Here is a 12,347-nt window from a genome sequence, read left to right as displayed (position 1 = left end):
CGCAATTCAAATATTTGATATTTCATATATTCACTTGTATTTCCACCATCTACGGACTTATTGCGAACTCACAACATGACCAGCTTCCAGTTGGCTTGATAGCTCAGTTGGTAGAACACTGCACCTGTATCGTAAAGGTCGTGGTTTCGAATGCCGTTCAAGCCTGTTTTTTTAGGCTTTAATTTCACAGTTGCTTAAGTTGTGTACATAACGGCGATGATCAATCGTGTCTTCATATCTTTATCTTCCGTTCAAATATATGATATTTTATATATTCACTTGTATCTTCACCATCCACGGGCATATTACGAAGTCACAACGTGACCAGCTCCCAGTCGGCTTGATAGCTCAGTTGGTAGAGCACTGCACCGGTATCGCATAGGTCATGGGTTCGAATCCTATTCAAGCCTGAATTTTTTTCAGGCTTTAATTTCACAGTTGCTTAAGCTGTGTATATAACCGCGATGATCAATCATTTCTTCATATCTTTATCCCCAGTTCAAATATATGATATTTCATATATTCACTTGTATATTACACAATGTTACTGAACAAACTGAAAGAAAAGCGAATCTTACCTACCAAAGTGAGAATCCCTCCTCACTTAGGCTGTGTATGGACTTGTCCCTTTACTGGTGCATGGCTCTTACTGAGATATTCTAGACCAAAGCAGTAATGTATTGTAATCGTTTGAAAATTTATCAATGATTGGAACTTGTTTGATTGGAGATTAATTGATGTATTTTGTTTCGCTATGGGACTGCGGTTCACAGGCGACATTTTTTGTCTTGTTTTTCTTTGAATCATGATATATTGATTTTTAAAGTCACAAATGAAACCTTGTTCTTAAGACCTATTTTCAAGAAAATAATTGCGTTAGGTGCAAGCTGCTTAATTAACGTTTAAATAAACCACTACAAAAGGAAATGTCAAATTGGGTGAATTTGAGCTAATGACTAACCTTTTCAAACAAAAAAATACCTATGTTAGCAAAGAGCTGTAATTATAAGTTAACCAAAGGGCCTTGATAGCACAAGTGTTGTACATATTTTTAAAAACACAACAACGCTTTTTAGTTTTCGGAGCATGTTTCGATGTTTCAAACATCATCATCAGCCATAATGAATATATAAGGTTACAGAAAGATCGTTATTATATATGTAACAGCCTATACAATGAGCCTTTATATATTTAAATTAACGTAAAATGCAAACTTATTTAAACTAACCAAAAAAAATTTTGAAAAGAACAATAATGAAAAACCACTAAGCTGAAATAGATACATTTAAAAGTGTAACGATAAATTGACATGCTCAACTTGTTTGTTGAGTTCTGGATTTAACCGTTCAATATGAAAACTCTCCTTGATTTTAAGTTGTGAGAAAGTCTTAGCAAAATCAATAATTTTAAAACTGGAGGCATCACAATTGTCTCGACAATGCTTAGAACAATTGAGATGTTTAAAAACATGGGAATTTTTGTCCCGAAAAAGATGTTCATTAACACGTGTGTGAAAATGCCTATTGGTTTCACCAATATAACGAGCTCCACAGCTCGCACATGTAAACTGGTACACAACACGTGATTTAAGAGACTCGGGAATAAAATCTCTAGGACTAAACATACTGCTAAGTTTGAAAGGAGAGAATATAACTTTTACATTTAAATCTTTGCAATACTTATTAATAATAGATGAAATTTTCTTACCTGTGTAGGTAGAATAAAAGCCAATATATGGTAGTTTATAAAAATGGCATTTGGATGTGTCAGATGTTGCAGTATCTACATCCTGTTTTATTGGTTAGTTTAAATAAGTTTTCATTTTACATTAATTCAAATTTATAAAGGCTCATTGTATAGGTTGTTACATATATAATAACGATCTTTCTGTAACCTTATATATTCATTATGGCTGATGATGATGTTTGAAACATCGAAACATGTTCCCAAAACCAAAAAGCGTTGTTGTGTTTTTGAAAATAATTATAAGTTAGATATAACGAAAACTTTACCTATGCATGTATTTGTCAGTTATTTTGAGAATTCTACGCAGTAATGCAAATGTTTTTGTTAGTTGGGCGGCGACCCCAAGTGAAAATGCGGGCCGTGTTTTTTCTCTCAGTGAGTTATTTCAGTGAACTTTTCTAAACCATGCTACGTTGACTCGGCATTGATTTTGAGAAATAAGTTGATCAAATTGTCTCTTTGCTCAGATCCTCTCTGTGTAGAGGAGAGAACGATCGACCGTATTTGACCACATTGCGACGAGCAGCAGAGTATTTTTGACGAAACTCGAGGTGTTTGAAAATATGGTCTTAAGTGTTTTATATATCTTCCAAATCGAAACTAAAACTAAGGAGAAAACGGAGAAATGATATCGTAAAAATTTATGCTGATTAAGATCAGACGTCCAAACACCGTCGCCGTCATGATTTCCTTTGTTTAAACTTGATGAATTATTAATGAGTTTGAGAAGTTAATTTTCCGTAAACGGTTCAAAATATCAAATCCAGTCAGACGATAGAATAAAAAAGATTTCCACGCAATGTTCAGTGATAATGATTAACGTAATGTCTTTAACTTTTTTCTTTTGGTATTTCTGAAACAAAGCTATGAAGAAGTGAATTTATTTTTGCCCGGGGGAAAAGTAACCTTGGTCACCTTGGCAACTACCAAATAATTCATGACGATCTTTCAGCTCACGGTCAAGCATAGGTCAAAAAGAACATTTCTGCGGACAACATTAGAAAAGGAATAATCTTCTACAAAATATTTGGAAATAAACTTTGTTCAGAAATAAGAAAGAATATAGCGAGAAAAACGAAGCGAAAGAGCTGTAAAGCTGTTGAAAATTAATTGCAACGCATTTTCCTTTAGTCTGAATAAACATTGGTACATTAACAGCAACTTTCAAACAACTGAGAAAAGTGGTTAGATTTACATACAAGACAAACATAAAAGCTAAACGACTGAAGTTCAGCATGTAATTGCACTGTGTGCTGCCTTGGTAAAGTTTACATTTGTCTGTATGATCGTAGCTAAACAAAACTGGTTTTTCTTTTAGTCAACTTGCTGTCAATGCAGAACCCAAACACACCTTACCGAAAGATATCAATGAGCAGAAAGATACTTTATTGGCTGCAGAGAGGAAATTAACAAAACCACTTAATCCAAACCTCAGTTTTAATCATTTAAACCTTTTATGCTTGACGAAAAGAACAGGATATCACGTCTTTTATCCACATCCGACGTACTTAAATGACTTCAAAATTAAATATGTAAAAACTGTAGACCGCGGTAGGTCAAATTATATTGCTCCCTTTGAGCCTCATCAGTCGTCCGCCAAAAAGAAAAATGTTTGGTGACAACAGCATTAAATATTCGTGTAAAACAAGCACTCGTGAAGCAATACACTGGAGATATTTGTTTGAAAGTACAAGTAGTGGAAAGTAAAAGTAACGAACCTTACTATCGAGAATATTTTTCTCATTTGTAAACTTCTCGTTTCTTTTTTGTGTTTCTAAGATGGCACACGGTGGAAAAAATCTTATTTCCTATATAAACACCGGTGAACTACCAGGTGAGCTTTCGCACGAAAACAAGACATCTTCACAAGTGAAGATAACATGTTAACGTCACAAGTGAAAACACCGTTGCTGTGGTTACATAATAAATCGCGCTTTTCTTTGCCTCCAACTTTAGTTTGAGATCAATTTGCCAAGTTTGATAGTTTAACCTTTTACATATAAAAGTTTATCGGTTTCCAACGTGTCCTCCTTTGAGACCTTATGTACCTCACAGAGGAGATTGAGCGGCCTAATTGCAGACAACAAAGTTGAGTTTTCGAGAGAAACAAAGAGAAACCTAGCGCTCATAAAACCCTGTCAAAAAGATGTCAAAAACTAACAGAAAATTCTGACTAGCCGGCAACAGTACTCGGTGATCCTTATTATGAAGTCAACTTCTTGACTGATGTTTCGAGAACAGGTGTATGATTAGAAGAAAAACAGCTCGTTAAAAATTATGAAAATTATGAAGAATAATTATGTCATACAAAAACTGTTTAAGTCGGCTTTCCCTGATAAAAATAAGACTGTTAGCAGTCAATGTTGTTTCGCTATGGAAATAGATCATGAGAGCCGAAAATCGGTCTGTTACTTGCTATTTTCCTCTGGGTCAGTGTTCAACTTAACAAACATTTAGTACCAATTGGAAAGGTATAGTATTTAGCCGCTTTGATCAGCAGTTAAGGGCTTCCAAAACCTAAAGTCCTAAGGGATTTAGATAGGTGTGCTGGAATCTCAGATATCTGTTAAATTTTCTACCATTTCTCGTGAGCTATAAGTCCACATTTCGGCCCATTTCTCAGCTGTTAGTAATTAATTTTTGCAGTTCTCGATCTCGGTTATCAGTTTAAAAACGCTTCATTTCTCAGATGTCAGTCAAAGTTTTAGATGTATTCTCATCTCTCTCTCAGAAAACCCTTTCAGAACCTCCCTTAAGAAGAAAAGGTTATACTCACTCAACATAAAGATTACTAAGAGAGTCCTCATCCTCATTTTAAAGTTCCCTATTTGGTCTTGAATTAAGCACCTCTCAGCATCGCGAAAAACGAAAGGATATATATCTGTTGTTAGTTAGTCCATAGCTCTCTCCAGTATAACCGTTAGAAAAGTATGCTCCACCTCTGATGTTCACATTAGATGGCTATGTTAAAAATGGCCACAATTCTAAACTCTTGTAATTAACTTTTGGTTTATTCTGAGGAGATAGGCTGTCATGTAATTTTTTTGTATAAACGTTTTCCAACACTGAAAAGTAGTGTGACGTCACCAAAACTCACAACGAGGGGCAAACACTTTTCCCCCAATCTAATTTATGCTTGACTCAGTGTCATTCTTATGAACAGATGCTGGAACTTGAGTAACTCAAAAATATGATAGATATGATAATTAAACGTTTTGCAGGTTGATTTAAACGCCATGACTACATATTATGTTTCAGATCATATAAAGGCATAGAAGGGCTTTTGAGGCAAGCGTTGGTCCATAAACTTCTTCGCAACGACGAGTCCAAACAGCACTGACATAGCAGCGAAGACGCAGACTAAGCAAACAGGATGTTCTAATTAACATGCAATATTGTTATTCATCTCGGCCTAGCCACAGTATATTTTAATCTAGAATTGAAGTCCTAGTTGCCGGTGGCTTCATGTTTTTTTTCCTCGGCGAATGTAATGATTGTTAATGTTTTCGGATAGCTATATCGATCTTTCTGCTCTGCCCGGCTTTCTCTGACAACGATACTTAAATCAAGAATACATGTAAGGAAGAGATCCCTCGACGGATGAATTGGAAGCAACTGCATGAACTGCTGCTACCTAAGCCTCAAATATGCATAATATAATGAATTAAATTTTTTCTTGTGAAACAAGTATTATCTCGAAGTGAATAATCTGAATAAACATGAAAGTCGGTATAATATGATCTATTTTTAGTAACTTCTAGTATTTCGAAGAAATGTCAAATCCAAACCATTTTACATACAGTACCTATTACCCCAATAAAGAGAAGCTCATTTATCATTCTTGTACTTTTGTAATTGTAGTCACAAAAAAAAACTTCCAGGATTGAGAAGCTCGACAGACTAGAGAGCTTGTTGTTGATAACTAAACGTTTAGTGCTCAATATAGCTTTTCCGTACAGTACAGCGAAATGTAATCTTGCTAACCAGCATTCACTGCGCATGTCAGAACGTATGTCTTCTCGACTAAAATCTCAAAGTAGGAAAAACTAGGCATCGACATATTGTTATCAACGAAAATCGGTTTTCTTTATGAAAAGGAGTTCATCTTAGCTGTGAACAAGTTGTTCTTATTCATGTTCTTTATTGATAACTTGATTCATACACAACCTGTCTGTAGTTGGTCCACAACAACTTTCCAGCTTGTATAGGCCCGGCTAAGCTTACGTTGCAAGACTAAACATTACATTGTATTATATTGTAACACCCTAATACTCTAATACCCTTATACCGTAATACCCTTATACCCTTATACCCTAATACCCTAATACCCTAATGCGCTAATACCCTTATCCCCTGATACCTTAATACCCTAATACTCTAATATTGTAATGTCCTAATACCCTAATACCCTAATACACCTATACCCTAATACCCTATTGCCCTGATACCCTAATACCTTAATGCCCTAATACCCAAATACCCTAATACACTAATACCCTAATACCCTATTGCCCTAATACCCTAATACCCTAATGCCCTAATACCCTAATACACTAATACCCTAATACCCTATTACCCTGATACCCTAATACCCTAATGCCCTAATGCCCTAATACCCTAACACACTCATACCCTAATACACTAACTTACATTTTATTACGGTACCTTGCAATAAAATATCACAGTAAAGTAATCATACGATTGGTCAGTAGATGACTAAATTAACTGTAATAATGTAATTCAATTAAAACAATAGCGCGGTTTTCAATTGAATGTTGAAAGTAATTAAACAATTACTTTGGTTTGGGTTTTACTTCGGTTTGAGATTGGCTGAGTAGTCTAATTGGTAAGTAATTGGTTTGGTTTTGGTTTTACGACACTCAATTGAAAACCGCTCTAATAAGACTAAATTAATCCACTTAATAGACAAAATGTGTCAAAAAGTAATTATTAAACTCCGTTGCTTTGTTGCTATAATTACTTGTACGATTTACACAAAACAAATTTTTTTTCTCATGAAACTAAATAGCTAATTTCAAGCAGACAGATCACGATATAAGCCGACTATATTGGTTATTAAATTTATGTAGATACTTTTTTCAATGATAAAAAGCATTACCACTAAGTTTAATACATAATGTTTCATTACAGTTAGGTAATGAACCTAAATTTACGTAACAAAACTCTTCTACAAACTTGGTACTTTAGTTAACTGTTTCACTAACAGAACATAACTTACAATATAGTTTTACCTACCATACCCTATTACCACTACATTATTTAAAAGGAATTTGTTTGCCAGCAAATGAAAAATTATGACTCCTACCCACTAGAGATAAGTTTTTGATTATAATTTATTTAGCAAAATAGACCTTAGGAACCTGGTGACAGTTGAACATTAAAGGGCATGACAGGTATCAGACAAAAATATTGAGCAATAGTCAGAAGACTATCCTGTGACCGAAATTACAATAGCAGCGTAGGTTGAGCAATAGTCGTGACCTCTTACGGAAAAGTACTTAGCTTCGACAGCACATAAAGAGAGGATTAAGAGAGGATATCGTTACTTACTCTTCCTCTCATTCTTAGGACATTGACACGCTCTGCAAGTTCAATCCACTTCCTCCCCTCTCTCCACCTAAAATTGATGTATTGCATATATGTTTGGGGACTACCTTTTTTTCCTTGTGCCCTCACCTTTGCTAGAGCTTAATAGTTAATAGATTAGTTATTCATTTGCTTCTTTTTATGATCGGTCTTTAATAATAAAAGCGGCCATTAAACATGGCCAAATTTTACTCTAAAACGTAGATGGTCTCTCTTTTTTATGATGCTCTGAGCAAATGAAGCTCATCTGTTGGCAAAAAACTGAAACACAGAAACACCAAGGAAAGGAGACATAAATAGCCCATAAAACTGTAAAACAACTGAAGTAAAATGAAAATAATGCAGAAAACACAGTAATCAAAAGTATTACTAGCAAGAAATAGTAGAAAAAGACTGACGGTTATTAAAACCACATTTGGATCAATCAGACTTTATGAAAATAATTAGAGATTACATGTAAGTGGTAATAACTGCCAACAAAGAAAACGCCTTTTTCTACACAAGAGATTCTTGTATTAGTCAGCATTGTTATATGTCTTTCCGGTCACTGCAGACGGGGGGTTGAGAGAATTCTCGAAAGTTATGCATAAACTGTCTCGAGATCTCCCAACTCCCCTCGTGTTTAGATGAGGCTATCTATACACGGTAAGAGTACTCTATCGCTTAAATCTAACATGATAATAAGTCACGTCGATGTTATTATTATAAAAGCAAGTCGATTAAGACAATGCTTCCCTGAAGTTATAGTTTGCTTTGTGTGACGGATTCATTCGTGGTCTCGTCGCGAATTTGGGATTCGTCATCGTCACCTGGTATTCCGGTCATTGAGATATTTCCGTTGCTTCCTTCTTGGTGTTTCTCTGGTTTTCCTTGGGAGCTCTCAGGTACAAATGCCGAGTAGTCCACAACACTTGACCCTCCCAGTTGATGCTCTGTCTTACTAAATCTTCCATCGTGGCTACTTCTGGTCCCTCTTTCCTTTCCTGTAATGGTCTCTTCTGGCGCGACTTCCCCTTTTTTCCAGAAACAGAGAATTCTTGCGAATTTTTTCCTGTAATTACGGTTGGTAACTCCGTAAATCCAAGGATTTACACAAGAATTGAACATGGCTAAAGCAACTGTGGCGTGATGGAGAGGTGTATCCAGCTGCGTGATGTTGAACTTTGACAGTACGTAAACAAATTGGTTTGGGATCCAGCACAGTGCCAGGAACAATCCTGTTATAGCGCACATGCGCAAAAGGCTTTTAAAAGATTTCGTGTTGTTGCTCCTGGCCAGACGATCACGTGACCTCCGCATTTCTCGATGCAAGTGGAAAAAGGTAATCATGGAGATAAACAAGGGAATGAAAAAGGTAAATGTTACGTAAACGACAGTGAAAATCTGAGAGAAGAACTTGTTTTCAATCAGCGTGATCCAAACACAAGAGGGAGTTCCGTCTTCCATGACAAGTTTCTTCTGGATTAACGCTTGCCAGTTCAGTGCACAACAAACCATGGAGACGCTTGTAATGTACATAATGACTCTCCGCCGCTTGAATGTAGCTTTATACTTGACGGGTCTAGTTATTGCATACCAGCGGTCTATTGCTAATAGCATGACTATGGCAACAGAGATCTTGCCGAAGGTGAAGACGAAGTACTGGGAACTAAGAATATGGCAAAAAACATCTCCTGCCAAGTTTCCCGGGACGGGAAAGTTCTCGTCTCCTATGACAAAGGCAGGAGTAATGGCTAATATAACTCCTGCAAGAAACCATCAAGAAAGAGGCAAAATTAATCAAATCGGAAAAGATGCCGGTACTCTTTAAATGATGGATCAATTTTTAAAACCCCAGACCGTTTGCTTGTATGCTAGAATAGTTACGATCTTATCAAATCAGTTGAAATTTGGTCTGTTAATCGCGATAGTTGCAGAATGATGTGTTGCAGAGAAATGTTCAAGGCATAAATTGCAAACTGTAAATATGAAATCAAGGCAAGTGTCCTTCTGAATGTTGTTGAAAATGCTCAAGTTTGGCTGATCGATTTGACAATTGAAACCATATTTCTAAAAACAGTTGAGCAAAAGGGCCTTTTTGACGAAATAAAAGAAAATCCTAATTTTCGCAGCTTCTCCATATTTATAGACAAATGCTCTTAAATGTAAAAATGTTAATTAGCTTTGTGAAAATACCCATGGCATCAGTCACATTTTATTTATTTTGCCTTACAAGGACGGTATAATAAGGTTTCTTGTTATATCCAGCGATTGCAATTTGCTAAAAAAAGAATTTTGTATTGCAGATTAAACGTAGTTGATGATCAGAGCTTTTTCTTTCTTTCAGACTGAATTTCAGTGTTTGTTATATTCGAGTCGAGTTATAATAAATTTGCATTTTAATCAAACAATTTGTTCGTAATAATAGTCTTCGTTGACATAATGTCCTCTAAAAGAGGTAAAATGATATATACAAAGCTAAAAGCTAGATAAGAAAAATTATCATAAAACCAAAGGTTTTAAACGTATTGACATCATGGTGATGACGAAAATAAGTCGAAAACGTATTGTTTCTTTTTTAGTTATTTAATCCTTGTATATAGATCATTAAAATGGCCTTCGTTATAGATATAGATCTGTTGAAAAGCCTAGTCAGTGTATAATTGATAAATGGCAGGTTGTACAATGTTTGTAGGACGGATTTCCGGAAAATCCTGGTTTTTAATATCGGGCTTGCTCTGCATTGAGTTCAGCTGAATTTCGTCCTATTCTAAGCGTTCAGTTTTGCTTTTATCACATGTACCCTACCTGTAAACATATCAGTGAAGGCCAGAGAGAGAATCATCATATTATACGAGTTTTTCAACATGCTGCGACTTCGAAGAATAACCGCACAAACCAACCCATTGCCTAAGAGTGCCAAGGAAGCGATGACTCCAAATGTTACCCTTAGAGTGGCTCGTGAGTAGTCGATACTGGTCTTATTGTCTGCCGAGTTTGTGTCGTTCGTAGTAAACGCCATGACGTCTCAGCACTTTCTTAGTAACAGATGTTTTCTACGAAAAAAGACACCGTGCATTATTAATGATTAATGAAATGGTTGACTAGGCCTATAGTGGACTTTGTATACACATTTTCATTACCTATTGATACCAGAAAAATTATTCATGCCTAAAATTGATACCATTGTTTCCCACCTTACAGCTTTGGCTTTTTAGTGTCAACTTGGTAGCAATTTTGTTACCTTTGATTGAAAGGAATCCTTCTTAATCGGTTCAAGTATAAACTATTTTTGCTTCTTAAAGCTTGCCGCACCGCCTTCATCACTGAATTTATAGAACCCTCCTGGATAAGCGGTTCCTGTTTAAGGGCCCGTGCCCTGTCACACCAATGTATACACTTCCCAAACCGTGGTTTTTCCCTTGTGTGAAGCGAAAATCGCTCGAGGGGTCTATGCCGAACTCGTCGCATAGCCTTTTGTACGAAGCAACGTCATAATGATTATTCATTTGGCTGAACGTCGGGTCTCCAGGCAAAGCGCTTATGCTCTGAATACCTCCTAGCTGGTACAAAATGCGCCTGACCGTGAAATACACGTGGAAGATGTAAAAAGCTCTTATCTGCGGGGGGAGATTCATCCCGTTGTCAAAGATTTCGCGAGAAACTCCACACCCTTGTGTGGCCCAGAAAACCGCGAAGTTGAGCTGTTGCGGCCAATATTTCATGTCAGGCCCTCCTAACCAGTGTTTTGATTCGGTTCCAGAAGTGTGCCTGAGTTTGGTTTTTTGAAATATTTCTCTGAATTTTGTAGTGAAATATTGCCCAGGTGTGACGTAGATTTTTATTTCGGCGTTGAATATTTTTTTCAAGCTTGGCGCTTTGCCGTCGAAAGGTACCGCAGGGATGGCCAATGAAACTTTCGAACCGAGTGGCGACAGTTGGTAAGGAAAACCCCCGCTGTCTCCCAAACCGAGCGCCTGTTTCATTTCCGCGCTCCAATACCGCCTGTCTGAGCCGAAGACGCTTTGAAACGAGCCTTCGCTTTCTTTGGAAAACACCTCTGCGGTTGCGTTGTTTTTCTCGTCGATGCTTTCTTGTGAAACGAACCGGCTTTTGTCCGCTTTTGGAAAGTGGTTTAAAAAATTTGTCCACGCCTTTTTCTTCGCGTCATCCGCTTTTTTCACAAACTCAGGATCTTTCCACAAATTCGCCATTGTATTTGAACACATGTTTGTTTGTTAAATATAAAATGGTTGTCCTCACTATTGTCACACAACAGAATGGAGAGACTATCTATTTTGAAGAGCCGATACCGAGAGTCCATTTCATGAAAGTCATATCTTGTAGTCTATTCAACAGCTGGGATACTTTGAAAAAGGAAGGTTCAGCCTCTTTGATAGGTAAAAATTTGTCAGTTAGTAAAATAGTCCCAGGGCATTACACTTTAGAAAGAATTGCAAAAGAAATGGAAGGTCTGTTCGGCAAATATAACTATAAGTTGGAAACAGCAATAAATCAACCTATTGGCCAGCTTGTAATCAGAAATTTTGGGGGGGGGGGGGAAATTATTGAACTTGATCGCGATTTAGCCAGTTTTCTTGGTACTGGGCGAAATTTGAATCATATTACCCGCATAAAAAAGCTTACATCTCCAACGACATGTTTTATTCATTGTGATTTGATCGACAAAGAGCGCAATCTGTTCAATGGCAAAAGGTCAGATATCTTAGCCATGTTTGATGTGAAAGGGAAGCCTTTTGAAAATGTTAGCTACCAGGGTTCTCCGCAACAGGTTTTGCGCGACTGCTCTACGGACGAGTTTATAAAAAGCATCACTATCAGCGTCAAAGATGAAAACAGCAAACTCTTTGATTTCAAGGGCTTCCCGCTTCTTTTTGAATTAGAGTTAAATTAAATTTCTTTATATACGCAATGTCTTCAGCAAATCTTTTACCTCCAAGCGCGCCGCCTGCCGACCCTCTCTATCCAGTGCTGGCGGAGCCTTCTCAAAATTT

The 12,347-nt window shown here is 36.8% G+C and overlaps 1 protein-coding gene across 1 annotated transcript; it reads right to left on the bottom strand.

The window, feature by feature from the left end:
* Positions 1 to 8,094: 8,094 nt before the first annotated feature.
* LOC145468693 (allatostatin-A receptor-like) lies at positions 8,095 to 10,354 on the bottom strand. Its single transcript, XM_081452399.1, has 2 exons — positions 10,141 to 10,354; positions 8,095 to 9,098 (listed from the first exon to the last, which is right to left on the bottom strand). Exons 1-2 carry the CDS (start codon positions 10,352 to 10,354, stop codon positions 8,095 to 8,097), a joined length of 1,218 nt encoding a protein of 405 aa, XP_081308525.1.
* Positions 10,355 to 12,347: the final 1,993 nt, after the last annotated feature.

Source organism: Orbicella franksi, chromosome 14 (genome assembly GCF_964199315.1).
Source record: "Orbicella franksi chromosome 14, jaOrbFran1.1, whole genome shotgun sequence".
Taxonomy (NCBI): Eukaryota; Metazoa; Cnidaria; class Anthozoa; order Scleractinia; family Merulinidae; genus Orbicella; species Orbicella franksi.
This window is presented reverse-complemented; position numbering and strand designations above follow the sequence as displayed.